The 20521-nt window shown below is 42.2% G+C and overlaps 1 protein-coding gene across 9 annotated transcripts in view; it reads left to right on the top strand.

The window, feature by feature from the left end:
* The window catches only part of LOC124616597 (probable basic-leucine zipper transcription factor N), a 424224-nt gene that overhangs the window by 181861 nt on the left and 221842 nt on the right, over positions 1-20521 (top strand). For all 9 annotated transcript variants that reach the window (XM_047144956.1, XM_047144949.1, XM_047144970.1 and 6 more), the window contains exon 6: positions 11614-12000. In XM_047144956.1, coding sequence (XP_047000912.1) covers positions 11614-12000 — 387 coding nt within the window. The remainder of the gene's footprint in view (positions 1-11613; positions 12001-20521) is intronic.

Genomic DNA, 20521 nt, shown 5'->3' with positions numbered 1-20521 from the left:
AGCTCTAACTGCATAAATCTATTTCTCAGCATCATCGGTTCCAGCTATTACCCAAACCTCAGGTCTTCTGTAAATACACCCTAAGAAAAAAAAAGCAGCACGAAGGATTGTCAAATGGGACGGAAATCGATAGATGTCATTTATATGTTTAGATAAACAAATTGTTAGATTTCAGATAAATTGGATGATTTATTCACGAGAAACAGCTTCACAAATTGAGCAAGTTAGTGACGCGTTGAGCTACCTCTGGCCCTTATGCAAGCAGTTATTCCGCTTGACATTGATTGATGTGTTGTTGGCTATCCTCTTGAGGTATATCGTGCCAAATTCTCTCCAACTGGCGCGTTATATCGTTAAAATCCCGAGCTGGTTGGAGGGCCCTGCCCATAACGCTCCACAGGTTCTCAGCTGGTGATATATCCGGCAACCTTGCTGGCCATGGTAGTGCCCAAGCATGAAGACAAGCAGTAGAAGCTCTCGTCGTGCGTGGGAGGGCGTTATTTTGGTGAAACGTAATGGCTTGCCATGGAGGGCAACAAAGCGGGGTGTATAAAACCGTCGAGGTACCGCTGTGTTGTAAGCTGCCACGAATGACAACCAAAGGGATCCTACTATGAAAAGAAACGGCGCCAAGAACCATTACTCCTGGTTGCCAGGCTGTATCTTGGGCGACATTCAGGTTAGTATCCCACCACTGTCCAGGGCGTCTCCAGACACGCCTTCGCTTAGCCAGTGAGATTCCAGGCTAAATGTGCTCGACCCCACTGCAAACGGACTTGTTGGTCTACAGAGGTCAACGGCAGTCGGCGCAAGGTGAGCTGTGAACTCAGCCCCCCTTTCCCTGAGCCGCCTAGTAATGGTCCTTATCGTCACTGAAGCACCAGTTGCATGTCGAATAGTGAAAATGATGAATCTGGGGCTCTGAGTGCCTCTCCGACGGTTGCTCAGCCCTCGTCTTCTGTCATCTCTCACCTGCTTGACGACTTGTTCGGCCACGGTTCACCCATTCCTGCCAACACGGTCAATTAGTGGCTTAGTTCCTATTCAGGGTCGCGAGCTGACTATTCCAACCTGCTTCATTGAACTCATTTACACACCCTCTCTCAAAAGCTGACATCTGTGTATACTGTTCACGCGCCTGTCTGCGAGACATACTAACTACCCAACTGAGTACACGTAATGAAGGTCTCAAGGACTTTATGCCCTGGTATCAACACGTCCCCTGTTTATTATCTTTGCCATCTGCGTAGTGATGCTACACTGGAGCGTCACACATTCATCCATAGCTAAAGTTTACAAGTTTGCATTCCGTTGGTACCTACATGAATAACAATTTGTGATAATTTTGCATAATTCCTTCGTGGTGCCCTTTTTTGTCTTACTTCTTTGTTGTGAATGTACTACTGTTCGGGACACACTCAACACCTAGTGTCCTCGACTGCTTCCAATTTTCTGAATAGGTCACAGCTTTAGTTGCTTAAATACATTTCTCATGAAGACCATTTTCGACTGTCAGGGCATTTTGAAGTATTTCACGCAAGCCATTTTATGTGTGAAACAGTTGTTGAACACTTGAGAATGGACTACTCATCGAAACCAGTAGTGATGGGAAATATACATCTAGAGCAGTGTGATGTATTCAGAGTTACTACCATTAATTCAACCATGTTTCGAGAATGCTTCCTTTGATCGTGGATATGTAGATCTAGAACCATGCTAGACACTTTTGCTAAAAACGAAGTTAGGTACTATACCTGTTTTACCGCAAGACAATATGAAATCCGTACAGTGGAAGAAATTTAGAGAAAAAATATGTTTAATACTAAACCAAACACGTTAAAATGCGACATTCCGCCTCGAACGTCCACAGGAGAGTTCAGATACTGCCGGGTGCGCTTCTAATTCTGTTTTCTCGGGTTTTTGTCCGCGGCTGAAACACGATACATCCCTGTACAAAGCAACGTATCCCAGAGTCGCTCCAAAGCCAATGAACGACTCCCCGTCTGGCTGCTTCAAACAGTCTGACGGTGTTTGGGTTAGCAACGACAGCAGACCAAATACCTCAACGCAGTGCTGGTACTTCCAGTCGCTCAAAGACACGGCGCTCGTCACTGTAACAGGAACGCTGTGAGTGTTTATTTTACAGCTATAAACAACTACATGCTTTACACCAAAAACATCTCTGACATACATGTGCGACTGGAAAGAAGATTTCGGCATTCATACACAAAAACAGCCTCAGGAAGTAACTCTTTCTCATGTACGAGCTGGATGTCTCTAAAACAAATTAATGTCAATACGAAATCAAGATAGTTGGCTCCAAAGCTCGTACTAAGGTTCTTCGTTTCTTGCGCTCGATAATATGATTGTTTGATCGCAGAAGCAATAAAACATGGATGGATGAATGAACGGTTAGATAATACACAATAGTTAAGCAATAAAAATATTTATTTTTTGTAATGCCACAGATAAAGATGTAATAAATAATTCAGCACGTATTTCTTGCAATGATTATTATTCTTCATTCATAAACGTAGGCAAAAGTAAAATACATAAATGAGTCGTCAACATAATGACCCTGGTATTAACATCAGTAAGAGTAAAAAATAAAAGGTTAAAACCCAGTTTAAGATATATTACGATAATAACTGCGAGCCAGTATTCCTTATCTCAAATTGATACCTCTTTTTTGAACCTCTGTCCCACCATCACGGAAACATCTCGTTATACGTAAAACACTAGCGCATTTAACACCACATTCTGTTAACGCGAGAAATCAACGATTAGAGCCTATATGAAATTTCACATTTCCGCTCATTTTTCTGTGCATATTGTACTAGAACGGTTCAGTTTTTCAATACATATTTTTCCTCTAAAGCATTCTATGAATTGTAGCTACATCTTTTTTCGGCCGTAATTTATATTTACTAAGTTTCTCTGAATATTCCCCCCTAGGAAATACTTCGTTTGCTTGCATCATCACCTCTAACTTTCCATTGTATACTGTTCATGTATTTGCAACAATAGCATCCCCGAGTCTCTCATTTACAGTTACGTTGGTTCAAATTATTCCTCTATATACCTCGAAATTAAAGTCATCCGGTGGAACACTATCTCGAATGGCAGTTGACATCAAATCAGAAGCTACGGAAGTCTTCCCTCCTGCCGGAGGTTCGAGTCCTCCCTCGGGCATGGGTGTATGTGTTGTTCGTAGAATGAGTTAGTTTAAGGTACTTTAAGTAGTGTGTAAGTCTAGTGACCGATGACCTCAGCAGTTTGGTCCCTTAGGAATTCACACACATATTCTTCACGGCTCCAGTCATTAAAGCAAGTTCAAAGAAAAATTTGGATAACACAAATGGTTAAAATTCAGCATACCTCTACCTTGTAAGACTTATTCAGTCAACAACACATAAATATTGCGACCAAAAAGTTGGAAATGGGGAAAGAATCTGGACTAGATGGAGTATTCTCTTATTTTATTCGACAGATTGGAATACGTGGAAGAATATGGTTCACGAGATTTTTTAATGATATTTTAAACACTGGGAGTATTTCTGCTGACTGCAGCACACTCCGACAGTTTCGAAACGGGATTTAAAAAAATAGAGACAAGTCAAAATGGTTGTTTTAACACTTCAGATACTTGAGTTCAAAGTACAGAACGTCCATGCATGTGAAACTGCGTCACATTGGTTGGAACGTCGATAATGTAGTCATGCGAATCTCTGCACTTCGTCGTTTAGTGGTAGGTTATTATTGATAATACCAAATCTCGTCACACGTGATGATTTTTTCCAGAAAAGAATTTCCACTTTTTGGATTTCTAAAGAAGTCGCGGCAGACGTCCACGCGTCGTTGTTTTTTGTTAAGGAGACAAGATGTGTGGGACAAGCTTTGCACACACTTTTCTCTTCTTCAAAACATTCTGGAGAATGTCTTAAACACACTTGATTTAGTAATGTTGTTCCACTGCGATTTCTAACACAAGCACGTTGACACATTACGGTCACTATGGTCGCACGTCCACAACTTAACACCGCCTGCTCACAGCTGTAGGGGCGAATGAACATCAGTTAACTCAAGCGCCGATCGTAGTTAATTGTGTTGACGGCGCTTATACTCCAGGAATAAAATCAGCCTCGGAATATTTTTGACTGACGCACTGATAGTTCATGTCTTAATGACATTTATATGAGGAATGGAGACTATGCATCAAGCTATAGACTTATACCATTATTCAGCTGTTTCATACTCCTTGAATGTTTACTACTCAGGAGTTGAACACCATCTTTAGCATACCAAATATATTTCCAAACAAAGCAAGCTGTTGTGAACAGGTGCTAGCACTAACATCTTACATCGAATCTGGATTCATCTGTAGCTTAACTGTCTACAAGCTACTCGTATGGTACAGTATGTCTGGATGGACCCTGGCTAAACTCAAAACGTGTGCACGAAGCGAAAATCTGACCACTCTCATTAAAAAGTTCCAGCACATCGCAAGAATTTCTTTCAAAGCAAACAAAGATGACCCCGAAGTTCCTACATTGGTTCCTGTGTTATTCAACCTGCATACGACTGACTTTTCTGACACGGCTACCGTCAGTTTCTGTTCCCGATCGCGTTTTTCTGTCCATATATAGAGGATACTCTCAGGAACTACTGTAGAGATTTTGATACGCTTTGAACTAATAGACAGACTGATTCACGTTGACGGTTTGTATGTATAGGCTGCCCTAGGAGGAATGGTCAGTATTCATGGATATGAGACGAACGATAATTCGAAGGCTCTAAAATGCATAGTTTAAGAGCTATCTGCACTTCTTTATCTTAGACACCGTGAAATAAATCTCTTCTATCGCAGCCTCTCGCTTTCCAAGTTTTAGGCATTAAAATGCATACCTTAAGAGCTATGAGCACTTGTTTCTTAGAGGAGATATGTTTCACAGAGCAAAGATTTACAAGTGCTGATAGCTTTTAAGGTATGCACTTTAGAACTTAAGTTTACAGGACATAATTTTTCTTGTTTTGGTCCACACTAAAACCCCTCAAAATGTGGAAAGCAAAGAGCTTGCAGTAGAAGTCTGTTCACAATATCGAAGATGAACAAGTGCTCCTAGCTCTTACGGTATGTTTAATAGACCGTTTTGTTTCGGATGATCGTTCCTGTCATATCTATGACTACTGGCCATTCCTTCCGGGACGCACTGTGTATTTTGTTACCTCTAAGTCAAACAAGTCGAACGACTGCAGATACTTGGTGCTACCCGTGCGAAGCACGGCAGGTCGCTACTGTTGTGTAGTAATGATCTGGAAGACAGTATCAATAATGTCAGACTTTTTACAGATGATGCAGTTGTCTATAATGAAATCAAATGTTGATAAGATTAGAAAGAGATGCAAAGATTGATAACTTGCACTAAAAGTTCAGAAATGTAAAATTTGCGCTTCACAGTATACAGAAAGGTAGTATCCTATGTCTCCAAAATTAATGAGTCAATGCTGGAGTATAAAGACCTGGTTGTAGTCTGAAGAGGTATGAAATGGAATGATCATATAGGCCCAGTTGTAGTTAAAGCAGGTGATAGGCTTCGGTTCATTGGTAAAATACTGGGAAACTACAATAAGTATGCAAAGAAGATTGCGCACAAAACATTGGTCAAGCAATCTTTGAATATTGTTCTCATGTGTAGGACCGTTACATATTGGACTAACAGGGGATACTGAACGTGTGCAAAGAAGGACAGCACGACTGGTCAGAAGTTGGTTCGACCCATGGGAGAGAGTCCCGCAGATGCTACAAAACCTGAAAGATCAACGTTTGAAGATAGGCGCCAACTATCACGCGAAAGCCTGCTTACCAAGTTTCAAGTAGCAGTATTTGGTGTGTTGGGCCTTATGGGCGCTCAACATCGAGGTCATCAGCGCCAAGTAGCAGTATTAAGTTAGGAATCTTGGGATATACTACAGCGTTCTGCGTATCGCTCTCGTAGGAACAGTGAAGACGTGATTAGACAATTACAGCGCGCACAGAGGGCTTTAATCATTCTCCTGAGAAACAAGCGCGAATTGATTAGGAAGAAATCTTAATATGTGGCAAAAACACAAGACCTCTGCCGTACACTTATATTGTTTTCCAGAGTATAGATGTATATGTAGATTGATCATCCAACTAGCAACGAAAGGTAGATATACACTATCCAGACATCAGTCAGTGAACATTAATATGTGTCTACCCTTCGCCTATATGACGGCTTGAACTCTGCTGAGGACACTTTCAACGAGGTGTCTATATGTCTGTGGAGGAATGGCCGCCAATCTTCCTCAAGAGACGAAACCAGAGAAGGTAGTGATGTTGAATGCTAGGGTGTGGAACGAAGTCCACGTTCGAACTCGTCCCAAATGTGTTCCATTGGGGACTCCATTATCGCCCAACTGTTCCTCTACTGTATGCAGTACAGAACAGTGATCCTATCCTTCCACACTTGGCGTTTTCTTAAGCGCTATAAACGGATCATACCCTAATCACGAAAAAAAACATATCGTAGTACCACCTTCTCTATACCTCAGTGCAGGCACTACACACGACGGCAGGTAACATTCTCCAGGCATCCGCTAACCCGGAACCCTTCCATCGAATTGCCACAGAAGACAGCATGATTCATCACTCCAAATCACTTGTTTCCAGTCATCCACTACCCAGTGACGTCGATATTTACACCACCTCAGGTACTGCTTAGAGTGACTACAAAAGACCTGTGGTTTATGAGGAGCCACTCAACCGTTGTATCCCATTCTTCTCGACTCCCTACGCACAGCCATTGTGCTAGGTGTACTACTGGTAGCATTTTGGAACTCACGAGTGATTCCTTCCACTGATTTCAAGCTGTTTTTTACAACCAACCCACGCTATGGTCGACTGTCCCTGTCAGTCAGTACAAAAGGTCTGCGTGTTATTGTTTTTACTGTGATTGCTCCTTCGCGTTTCCTCTTCTCAATCACATCACCAACAGTCGAGTTGAGCGGCTTCAGAAGTTTGAAATGTCCCTGGTGGATCTGTTACTCAGTTGACATCCAATGACTAGCCCACGTTGGAAGTTACTGAGCTCTCTATTCTACTGTTGTTGTTTCTCTCCTGACAACCACAATACTCCCCATTTCCTTTTATACTGGTGGGTCCACCGCTCGTGACATTTAGTAGTCAGTTCCGCCTTACACGTGGGTGTCCGGATACTTTTTTTTCAGCTAGTGTAGGTCTGTAATCCAAGCCACTAAATTTTGAATTTTGTATGCTTTTATTTTATTTTGTAAGTAGCTTCTGTTTTCTCACGTTAATAAATAAATTCGTCAAAATAACTTTTTTTTAGTTTGGTACGTTGTTCACTGTTTTGGCGTAGTACATGAGTATACAAGATACCATAACAATAAAACTAAACGATCAAGTTCTGACTGATAATGTGCAACCTGTGAGTACTTTTTACAATCACTTTTTAAATGTACCAGCAAAAGTAGACCTAAATTGTTCAGTTGAAGAAGCAAAGAATATATTAAAACTCCCAGTCCACAAAACTTAAACAACTGGAAGTAGCACCAACATCCTTCACTGAAGTTAATAGAGCTATAAAAATTCTAAAAACATAAAAGCTCATATGGTGTCATTGATATTTGAAACAGAATTCTGAGGAGTTCTTTCAATTTAACAAGTTATGTACTTAGTGATTCATATAAAGCATCAAAGGCACAAGGAATTTTTCTAGACAGGTTAAAATATGTAATTATTAAACCCTCATAAGAAAGGTAACAAGAAGGAGTTAAACAGTTATCGACCAGTTTCCTTACTGACATCAATTTTTAAAATATTCGAAAAAGTAATGTACTCAAGAGCAGTCTCATACTAGAGTAAGGGCAATTTACTTAGCAGATCAGAGTTTGGTTTCCAGAAGGGTTGCGCGCCTGAGATTGCTCTTTACATATTCATTCACAAATTAATAAACTTAAATAGTATAATATTGTCAGTTGGTATGTTATATGATCTTTCCGAGGCTTGAGATTGTGTAGATGATCTTAGGCTCTTAGAAAAACACAAGTTTCACGGAACTGGTGTTTTTACACAAAGTTTGTTTCGTATTTAGTTCTGTACAACAAATACAATCAGCAGATGAACAGGAGTCAGTGAGTAGGGTAGAATGCTCCAAATTTTTGTGTATAAATTTTGATGAAAACGTGAACTAGAAGACGCATATTACTGAGGTTCTCATACAATTACGTTCGTCTACTTTTGCTCTGCGTATAATTACTGTTATTAGAAAGAAATGAATTAAACTCATGTCACATATTTCATAGTTCTACTGAATAACGTCTTATGAAATAATTTTCTCGGGTAACTCATCACTTAGAAAGAAAGTACTGATTGCACAAAATCAAGCAGTAAGATAATATATAACCGCGCGACCGCTACGGTCGCAGGTTCGAATCCTGCGTCGGGCATGGATGTGTGTGATGCCCTTAGGTTAGTTAGGTTTAAGTAGTTCTAAGTTCTAGGGGACTGATGACCTCAGATGTTAAGTCTCATATTACTCAGAGCCATTTGAACCATAAGAATAATGTATGATGTTCACCCAAGGACATAGGTACTTCCTCAAGGATCTACGCATTTTAACTGAGCCGTCACACTAGATATATTTGCTAATGAAATTAGTCATAAATAATCCATCACAATTTCAGAGGAACAGTGAGGTACATATCTACAACACTAGAGGAAAATTACATTTATTACCCATTATTAAAGTGGCTCAGAAAGAAATTCAATATTCGCCAACAAAAATTTTTGACCATTTTCCCAATACCTTACCATGTCTGACAGATAGCAAAGGAAGTTTTAAGTCTAACCTAAAATAATTTCTCCAATATAACTCATATTCCATTGACAAATTTCTATTTAAAAATTGGTTGCCAATAAACAAGTGTTAATGCTAACCGTAATAACGTATAGATATCCTGATAACTGTTCGTTCCACATCGTTTCGATAAAACGACCGTTCAATTTAGCTACGGAAGATGAAACTAACTAACTATTGGGTTGGCGCATAAGTTCGTAGCGCTTTTCCTTAAGTTTAATAAACACAAAGATACATATAAAGAGATTTTAGTAATCTGTAATATGTTCTCCTTCACTATTTACAACAGTCTGACAACGCTGGGATAGCTTTCCGATTTCACGACCTCAGAAATCACGTGGTTTTGAGGGGAAGAACTCGTCGAGCTACAAAGAACTTTGTACAGGGAGTTGCTGCTTTGTGTGGGCTCAACCATTCCTTCCTTTTTCTTATGTTAGAACAAGGACACCATTTCTCGTCACCGGTAACGGTACAGGATAGGAATGGTCGGTGTTATTCACGAGCCAATTGATGACAAGTAAGCAGATGCACATATGGCCACTCACTGATTTTTGTGATTTTGGCTTAGATCATGCAGTACCCACACATCCGATTTCTGAATCTTCCCCATTGAATGCAAATGTCGCATGTTGGTGGAATGATCACAGCTCATCACATTTGCCAGTTCTCGAATACACGGAAGTGGATCATTGTGGATTACTGTGTTAAAACGATATCTGTGTACGCCGGCCGCTGTGGCCGAGCGGTTCTAGGCGCTTCAGCCCGGAACCGCGCTGCTGCTGCGGTCGCAGGTTTGAATCCTGCCTCGGGCATGGATGTGTGTGATGTCCTTAGGTTAAGTTAGGTTTAAGTAGTTCTAAGTCTAGGGGACTGATGATCTCAGATGTTAAGTCCCATAGTGCTTAGAGCCATTTGAACCATATTCATGTAATCTCGAAAGCCTTCCTGAACGTGGAAAGTCACTAACGTCAGGACGATCCTGCTTAAAACCAGAAAACCATTTTCTTGCCGAACTCTGTCCAATGACATGATCCCCCTTCAGAGTGCAAGTTTTTCTGGCTGCCTTCGCTGCTGTCACCCATCTATTGAACTCAAACAGAAGAATATGTCGAAAATGTTCCTTTTTCACCACTTGACACTCCATTCTAGCGTCAACAGCTACAAAAATGAGAACGTGACAATACGCAAACTTGAGTAGTAACAGTGAATTACGAGGGCATTTCGAAAAGTAAAGATACAATGGCTTGCAGTCCTTAAATAGAACATTTATTTAGAAAACGTCAGTTACATCTTATTAAGTGGATTATTTGTTATTTTTCGACATAATCACCACCGTTATCCAAACATTTGTTAAGTCGGTGCACAAGCTTTTGTATCCCACAGTCATAGAAGGTTGCCGCCTGTTGTCAGAACCACGTTTCAACTTCATCTTTGATCTCTTCATCGTCGTGGAATGATTTTCCACCAAGATGTGACTTCAGGTAACGGAAGACATGGAAGTAGGTGAGCGCAAGGTCCGGGCTGTACGACGGATGGTCCAATACGTCCCATTTGAATTGTTTCAGTAGTGCTTTGGTTACGAGCGCTGTGTGAGGTCGAGCGTTGTCATGAAGCAATCGGATTCCACTTGTCAGCATTCCCCTGCGTTTGCTTTGAATTGCCCTTCGAAGACGTTTCAAAGTCTGGCAATATGCAGCAGCATTAACTGTCGTTCCAGGAGGCATAAATTCCAACAGAATAATGCCTTGTCTGTCCCAAAAAACAGAAGCCATGATTTTCTCCGCTGAAATCGACGTTTTGCATTTCTTTGCTTTTGGTGAATTCGAATGGCGCCATTGCATTGATTGTTGCTTGGATTCAGGTGTATGGTGATAAACCCACGTCTCGCCACCTGTCATAATGTGATCAAGGAACTCATCTACTGCTTCAGCATAGCGTGTGAGGAAGTCGAGTGCAAAGTCCATCCTTTTCTTTTTGTGTTCTTCCGTTAACAGTTTTGGAACCCAGCGCACACACAATTTCCTGTACCCTAACTTGACAGTCACAACGTCGTAAAGAGTTGTCATTGACACGTCCGGTATGATCTGATGCAATTCTTTCAATGTGAGACGTCTATTCGCACGAATTGCTTCCTCCATTCTCCGAAGAAGGGCATCAAAGATCACAGATGGCCGACCTGTTCTTTGTTCGTCATGAACATCGGTCCTACCTTTAGAGAAATGACGATACCATTTCATTACATTTTATCGATTCATAATGTTCCCATTAACAGAAACAATTTATTTGTGAATATCCGCTGGTTTTGCATGAAGAGAACATATGACGGAGCACACTTCGCATTTGGCGGGATTCTGACTCGGCGCAGCCATTTTGAACACGACCTACTCCAACCAGAAGCAACGTTCAACTGCCGAACGACCGCGAGGAGAAAGCCAACGGTTCAAGGTTAACACCAGTGTTGCCAACTTGCTCGCCAAAACTCTTCTGTTCCTCTGGCGTAAGTTGTATCTTTTCTTTCCGAAATACCCTCGTACAAATGAAAGATGACAATCGATAAATAAACCACAGGAATCGAAGTACCAATAGGCAAAACAAAAACGCTACATACTGATGCACCAACCTATTAATGTTCCATCTTCTCCTTGTAGGAAGCGCCACTGATTTGAAATTTGTGTCGACAAATATTGTAAGGCGGCGCTGTGTTTGTTGGCAGCACTCGTCAGTATCGCAGCAGGAATCCAGCAGCGGTGGTGGTGACGAGGGTGGGGGAGGGGGAGGAGGCGGCGAGAAGGAGAAGACGGTGCAGCTGGAGCTGGAGGCGCCGCCGCTGTCGCCGCCCGCCGCCGGCGAGCCGGACCAGCCCCGCCAGGAGGCTCAGCAGCTGGAAGCTCAGCAGCCGGACCAGCAGACTCCTCAGCAGCCAGAGCAGGAGGCGCCGCCCCAGGATCAGCAGCCGGAGCAGGCGCCTCCCCAGCCAGAGTCGCAGCCCGCAGAGATCCACCAGGAGAGCATCAAGAACACGCTCAAGGAGATCATCTCGGAGATCGAGGAGGCCGTTGTTTCGGAGGTCGCCTCCGACAGCACTGCTGCTCCACAGCAGGTACTACCCACGTCCTGTAGGATATTAGTATATACCAAATACTTCCTCAGCACATGTCACACAGTAGCTTTAGAGTTCCGTACCTCAATCGGTAAAAGTGGAACCCATATAGCATCAATTTGTTGTCCATCTGTCCGTCTGACTGTCAGTCTGACTGTTAAGAACCCCTTGTCTCAAAATGAGTAGACGAACCAAGATGAAATTTATGTCACATACTAAGATATGTGGTCCCTTGTCGGTGTAAAAAATTGAAGCTTCTACGAGGGTCACTCCAAAAGAAATGCACACTATTTTTAAAAAAAGAAAAAAACCATATTTTATTCTACATGTTTGAAAGTTTTACAGTGTGTAGATACATCCTTTAGGAACAATATTTTCATTTCCCCATAATTTCTATCCCTCTCAACTGCCTTACGCCATCTTGGAACCAGCGCCTGTATACCCACACAATAAAATTCTGGACCAACCTGTTGGAGCCACTGTTTGGCAGCGTGCACAAGGATGTCATCATCTTCAAACCTTGTTCCACGAAGAGAGTCTTTCAGTTTCCCAAAGAGAGGATAGTCACATGGAGCCAGGTCAGGACTGTAAGGTGGGTGTTGCAGTGTTGTCCATCCGAGTTTTGTGGCGCTTCCATGGTTTTTTGACTGACATGTGGCCGTACATTGTCGTGCAACTGCAAAACATCCTGCTTTTGTCGACGTGGTCGAACACGACTCAGTTGAGCTTGAAGTTTCTTCAGTGTCGTCACATATGCATCAGAATTTATGGTGGTTCCCCTTGGCATGATGTCCACAAACAAGAATCCTTTGGAATCGAAAACCACAGTAGCCATAACTTTTCCAGCAGAAGGTGTCGTTTTGATTTTTTTTTTCTTGGGTGAATTTGCATGATGCCTCTCCATTGATTGCCTCTTCGTCTCTGGTGGAAAATGATGGAGCCATGTTTCATCATCTGTCACAGTTCTTCCAAGAAATTCATCTCCACCATTCTCGTACTGTTCCAAAGGTTCGCTGCATACCGTTTTTTTGTTTCTTTGTGAGCCACTGCCAACATCCTGGGAACCCACCTAGCACAAACCTCTTTTAACGCCAACACTTTCAGTATTCTGCAAACACTTCCTTCCCCTATCCCAACGTAGCGTGACAATTCGTTCACTGTGATGTGTCTGTCAGCAGTCACCAATTCGTTAACTCCGTCTAGAGTGTGTGCAGTACGAGGCCTGCTGCTGCGAGGACAACCTCAATATCGCTGTGCCCGCTTTCGTCACATAACCTGCTTGCCCACCGACTAACTGTACTGCGATCGACAGCAGCATCTACATACACCTTTTTCAACCTCCTGTGGATGTTTCCCACTGTCTCGCTTTCAAATCACAGGAATTCTATGACACCACGTTGCTTCTGATGAACGTCAAATGTAGCAGCCATCTTGAAGACATGCTGTGATGGCGCCGCTCACGGGAACAGGTTGAACTAAGTTTGACAACAAGCGGGAAGGATGTATCTGCACACTGTAAAACTTTTACACATGCAGAATGAAAACTGTATTTTTACAAAAATAGTGTGCATTTCTTTTGGAGTGACGCTCGTACGTCAGTACAACCAAAAGATACGATCATTTACAACACATATTTCCATACTCGCAAACTCACTCATCAAAACCTTTAGGGTACTTTCCGTTGACCTAGAATCATGAAATTTGGTAGGAAGCAAGATTTCACAGTGCAAGTCAAGGAAAAAATCCAAAAATTGTCAATTCGTAATCATATCAAAGAAAACCCCCCCCATGAACCATGGACCTTGCCGTTGGTGGGGAGGCTTGCGTGCCTCAGCGAAACAGATAGCCGTACCGTAGGTGCAACCACAACGGAGGGGTATCTGTTGAGAGGCCAGACAAACGTGTGGTTCCTGAAGAGGGGCAGCAGCCTTTTCAGTAGTTGCAAGGGCAACAGTCTGGATGATTGACTGATCTGGCCTTGTAACAATAACCAAAACGGCCTTGCTGTGCTGGTACTGCGAACGGCTGAAAGCAAGGGGAAACTACAGCCGTAATTTTTACCGAGGGCATGCAGCTTTACTGTATGATTACATGATGATGGCGTCCTCTTGGGTAAAATATTCCGGAGGTAAAATAGTCCCCCATTCGGATCTCCGGGCGGGGACTACTCAAGAGGATGTCATTATCAGGAGAAAGTATATAGAGGGTCTATACAAGGGCGATGTACTTGAGGACAATATTATGGAAAGGGAAGAGGATGTAGATGAAGATGAAATGGGAGATACGATACTGCGTGAAGAGTTTGACAGAGCACTGAAAGACCTGAGTCGAAACAAGGCCCCCGGAGTAGACAATATTCCATTGGAACTACTGACGGCCGTGGGAGAGCCAGTCCTGACAAAACTCTACCATCTGGTGAGCAAGATGTATGAAACAGGCGAAATACCCTCAGACTTCAAGAAGAATATAATAATTCCAATCCCAAAGAAAGCAGGTGTTGACAGATGTGAAAATTACCGAACTATCAGCTTAATAAGTCACAGCTGCAAAATACTAACACGAATTCTTTACAGACGAATGGAAAAACTAGTAGAAGCCAACCTCGGGGAAGATCAGTTTGGATTCCGTAGAAACACTGGAACACGTGAGGCAATACTGACCTTACGACTTATCTTAGGAGAAAGATTAAGGAAAGGAAAACCTACGTTTCTAGCATTTGTTGACTTAGAGAAAGCTTTTGACAATGTTGACTGGAATACTCTCTTTCAAATTCTAAAGGTGGCAGGGGTAAAATACAGGGAGCGAAAGGCTATTTACAATTTGTACAGAAACCAGATGGCAGTTATAAGAGTTAAGGGACATGAAAGGGAAGCAGTGGTTGGGAAGGGAGTAAGACAGGGTTGTAGCCTCTCCCCGATGTTGTTCAATCTGTATATTGAGCAAGCAGTAAAGGAAACAAAAGAAAAATTCGGAGTAGGTATTATAATTCATGGAGAAGAAATAAAAACTTTGAGGTTCGCTGATGACATTGTAATTCTGTCAGAGACAGCAAAGGACTTGGAAGAGCAGTTGAATGGAATGGACAGTGTCTTGAAAGGAGGATATAAGATGAACATCAACAAAAGCAAAACAAGGATAATGGAATGTAGTCTAATTAAGTCGGGTGATGCTGAGGGAATTGGATTACGAAATGAGGCACTTAAAGTAGTAAAGGAGTTTTGCTATTTGGGGAGCAAAATAACTGATGATGGTCGAAGTAGAGAGGATATAAAATGTAGGCTGGCAATGGCAAGGAAAGCGTTTCTGAAGAAGAGAAATTTGTTAACATCCAGTATTGATTTAAGTGTCAGGAAGTCATTTCTGAAAGTATTCGTATGGAGTGTAGCCATGTATGGAAGTGAAACATGGACGATAAATAGTTTGGACAAGAAGAGAATAGAAGCTTTCGAAATGTGGTGCTACAGAAGAATGCTGAAGATTAGATGGGTAGATCACATAACTAATGAGGAAGTATTGAATAGGATTGGGGAGAAGAGAAGTTTGTGGCACAACTTGACCAGAAGAAGGGATCGGTTGGTAGGACATGTTCTGAGGCATCAAGGGATCACCAATTTAGTATTGGAGGGCAGCGTGGAGGGTAAAAATCGTAGGGGGAGACCAAGAGATGAATACACTAAGCAGATTCAGAAGGATGTAGGTTGCAGTAGGTACTGGGAGATGAAAAAGCTTGCGCAGGATAGAGTAGCATGGAGAGCTGCATCAAACCAGTCTCAGGACTGAAGACCACAACAACAACATCAAAGAAAAAAATATTTCGCGTAATTTTTTGTTATTTGATAGTCTCTCTCTATTTGTTAAGGCCCCTTTCTTCTCAGGAACGAGTACACGTTTCAAGTTGAACTTTATGTCCCATACTAAGGTATATGGTCCCTTTGTGGAGTAAAAACCTTAAGCTTGTAAGTCAATGCAATCAAAAGATACCTTCATTTATGTCAAATATTTTGATACTCCAAACTCGCTCATCGAAACGTATATGGTACTTGCCATTGATCTAGAATCATGAAATTTGCCAAGCAGCAAAGTTTCACCGTACAAGTAAAGGAAAAAATCCTAAATCACTTACTATCTTATCACATCACACGAAACAAAATTTTTTTGCATTTGTTATACGCCTCTCTGTCTGTCCATCTGTCAAGACCCCTTTTTGTCAAGAACGGGTAGACGCATCAAGCTGAAATTTATGTCTCATACCGAGATCGAGTGTTAAAAGCAGAGCAGAGATAAGATAAGTGGAAAGAGTACACTGAAGGCCTCTATGAGGGGAAGACTTGTCTGATGACGTGATAAGAGAAAAATAGGAGTCTATAGACAAGAGATAGGGGATATAATGTTTGAACCAGAATTTAAAAGAGCTTTGGAAGACTTAAGTTCGAATAAGGCAGAAGCGTTATATAACATTCCTCAGAAATTCTAAACTCGTTGGGGGAAGTGGCAACAAGGCGAATACTCACGCTGGTGTGAAGAATGTATGAGTCTGGCGATATATCATCCGACATTCGGAGAAGCATCATCCACACTATTCCGAAGATTGCAAGAGGCGACACGTGTGAGAGCTATCGCACAATGAGCTTAACAGTTCATGTATCCAAGTTGCTCACAAGAATAATATACAGAGGAATGGAAAAGGAAATTGAAGATCTATTGAACGACGATCACTTTGGCTTAGGCACCAAAGAGGCAATTCTGACGTTGGACTTGATAATGGAAGGGAAATCTCAGAAAAATAGAGATAAGATATAGGGATAAATGGGTAATATGCAATATGTACAAGAATCAAGTGTGAACAATAGGAATGGAAGACGAAGAACTAAGTGCTCGGATTAAAAAGGGTGTAAGACAGGGATGTAACTTTTCGTCCTTATTGTTCAGTCTATACATCGAAGAAGTAATAACAGATATAAAAAAATGTTCAGGAGTGGAATTAAAATCAAGGTGAAAGGATTTCAATGATAACATTCGCTGATGACATTGCTATCGTCAGGGAAAGTGAAGAAGCATTACAGGACTGCTGAATGGAATGAACAGTCTAATGAGTACAGAGTAGGGATTGAGAGTAAATTGAAGAAAGACGAAAGTAATCATAAATAGCAGAAATGAGAACAGCGAAAAACTTAACATCAGGACGGGTGATCATGAAGTTAAGAAATTCTGCTACCAAGGCAGCAAAAGGTGGGAGCAGGGAGAACATAAGAACCACACTAGCAATGGCAAAAAGGGCATTCTTGGCCAAGATAAGTCAACTACTATCAAACATAGCCCTTAATTTGAGGAAGAAATTTCTGAGAATGTACGTTTGGAGCACAGCATTGTAAGGCAGTGAAATATCGACTGTGGGGAAACCAAAAAAAGAAGAGAATCGAAGCATTTGAGATGTGGTGTTACAGAAGAATGTTGAAAAATATGTGAACTGATACGATAAGGAATGAGGAGCTTCTCCGTAGAATCGGCGAGGAAAGGAATATATGGAAAACTCAGATAAGAAGAAGGAATAGTATGTTAGGACATCTCCTAAGACATCAGGAAATAACTTCCATGGTACTAGAGGGAGCTGCATAGGGTAAAAACTGTAGAGGAAGACAAAGACTGGAATACCTCCAGCAAATAATTGAGGACGTAGGTTGCACACAGGGGAGAATTCGTGGTGGGCCGCATCAACCCAGCAGTCAGAAGACTGATGAAAAAAAAAAAAAAAAAGAACACTAAAGTCTATGGTCTCTTGGCGATGTCATTAATTTAAGCTTCTACATCAATGCCATCAAAAGATACGACCATTATTGTCACGTGGTTTGGTACCTTGCTAACATCGGTATCAATAATAGGCGAAAATCGTCGAAATTCTCGATTTCCGGGATGGACGAACAGTCTGTATACATAATTAGGTTTGTACGGAACTCTCGGATTAATGTGACTCCTACTCGCACTAATCCGAATTTTTAACAAAGAGGAACAATAACGACGCGACAAAATCAGAGCGTCGACACCCATCTGTTCAACTCTTTCTCGTTCCTATTTTCTGCAATGATCACGATGACCTTTAGACGATATAAGGTGTCCCATTTGTCTTGAGCGCCCCAAATTACTTTTTGTCCTGAAGCAAAATAAAAAATTTTATCAGTCAAATGTAGTTTAGCAAATGGTTGAAATGGCTCTGAACATTATGGGACTTAACATCTGAGGTCATCAGTCCCCTAGAACTCAGAACTACTTAAACCCAACTAACCTAAGGACATCACACACGTCCATGCCCGAGGCAGGATTGGAACCTGCGACCGTAGCGGTCCCGCGGTTCCAGATTGAAGCGCCTAGAACCGCTCGGCCACACCAGCCGGTTGTTGTTTAGCAGCCAGTGGGAAATTAACCAGCATGATTGCCTTTCTTTTAACTTTATTTGTTACTAAGATATAAGCAGCAGTACACCCTTTTTAAACAGCAAGTTGCATTTTTTTCATCGCTAACCCATTTACTCCGTGTCGTATCGGTAACTAAGATGGCAAATAAATACAATCAGATGTGTACAGAAAGGTAACACGTTAATAATTTTTTAAGAAATTACTTACATTTAATAATTGTATTATACATACTTCTGAATGCTGTAAGTTCTTATGAGGCACTGTGTTATATAACAGCGTAATGTGCTCGATAGAAGCGAATGGTGTCGAAAGCTAGTACACTTATACACTGAGGTGACAAAAGTCGTGGAATACGTCCTAACATCGTGTGGGAGCTTCTTTTGCTCGGCGTAGTGCAGCAGTTGGACGTGGCCTAGACTCAACAGGTCATTGGAAGTCCCTTGCAGAAATATCGAGACATGTTCCCTCTATAGCCGTTACTAACTGCGAAAGCGTTGCCGGTGTAGCACTTTGTGCACGAACTGACCTCTCGACTACACTGAATAAATGTTCGATGGGATTCACGTCGGGCGATTTGGGTGGCCAAATCATTCGCTCGAGTCGTCCAGAATCAAACCAATCGCCAACAATTGTGGCCCGGTGACATGGCGCACTGTCATTCATAAAAAATCCATCATAATTTGGGAATATGAACTCCATGAATGGATGCAAATGATCTCCAAGTAGCCGAACGATCGGTTCAGTTGGACCAGAGGACCCAGTCCATCCCACATAAACAGAGCCCATACCATTATGGAGCCACCACGAGATTGCACAGTGCCTTGTTGACAACTAGGATCCATGGCTTCGTGTCACCTAGAACTCTACCATCAACTCTTTCCAACTGAAATTAATTCTCATATGACCAGGCCAAAGTTTTCCAGTCGCCTAGGGTCCAAACGATGTTTTCACCGGCCCAGGAGAGGCGCTGCAGACGGTGTCGTGCTATTAGCAAACGCTCTCGTATCGTTCGTCTGCTGCCATATCCCACTAACGCCAAATTTCGCCGCAGTGTGATAACGGATACGTTCTTCGTACGTCCCGCATTGATTTCTGAGCTTATTTCACGCCGTGTTGCTTGTCTGTTAGCACAGACAATTCTACACAAACGCCGTAGCTCTCTACATCTACATCTACATCTAAATTGATACTCCGAAAGCCACCGTACGGTGCGTGGTGGACGGTACCCTTTACCACTACTAGTCATTTCTTTTTCTGTTCCACTCGCAAATAGAAAGAGGGAAAAACTACCGTTGTATGCCTCCGTATGAGCCCTAATTTCTCGAATCTTATCTTCTTGTTCCTTAAGCGCAATGTATGTTGCCGGCCGCAGAATCGTTCGGCAGCCAGCTTCAAATGCTGGTTCTCTAAATTTTCTCAGTGGTGTTTCTAGAAAAGAACGTCGCCTTCTCTCCAGGGATTCCCATTTGAGTTCCCGAAGCGCCTCGGTAACACTTACGTGCTGTCCGAACCTACTGGTAACAAATCTAGCAGCCCGCCTTTGAATTGCGTCGATGTCTTCTTTCAGTCCGACCTGGTACGGATCCCACACAGTCGAGTAGTATTCAAGAATACGTCGCACCAGCGTCCTATATGCGGTTTCCTTTAAGGGTGAACCACTCTTTCCTAAAATTCTCCCAAGAATCCGAAGTCGACCCTACCACAGATTTCACATGCCCCTTCCACCTCATATTTCTTCGAAACGTTACGTTTAGATATTTAAACGACTTGACTGTGCAAGCAGGACACTAGTAATACTGTATGCGAACATTAAAGGTTTGTTCTTCCTGCTCATCCGCATTAACTTACATTTTCCACATTTAGGGCTAGCTGCCATTCATTACATCAATTGGAAATTTTGTACAAGTCATCTTCCTACATCCAACGTCGACACCTTACCGTACACCACGGCGTCATCAGCAAACAACCGCAGATAGCCGCCCACCCTGTCGCTCAAATCATTTACGTGTGTAGAGAACAACAGTGATACTATCACACTTCCCTGGGGCACTCCAAACGATACTCTTATCTCTGATGAATACTCGCCGTCGAGGACAACATACCGTGTTCTA

The sequence above is a fragment of the Schistocerca americana genome, chromosome 1 (assembly GCF_021461395.2).
Source record: "Schistocerca americana isolate TAMUIC-IGC-003095 chromosome 1, iqSchAmer2.1, whole genome shotgun sequence".
Taxonomy (NCBI): Eukaryota; Metazoa; Arthropoda; class Insecta; order Orthoptera; family Acrididae; genus Schistocerca; species Schistocerca americana.
This window is presented reverse-complemented; position numbering and strand designations above follow the sequence as displayed.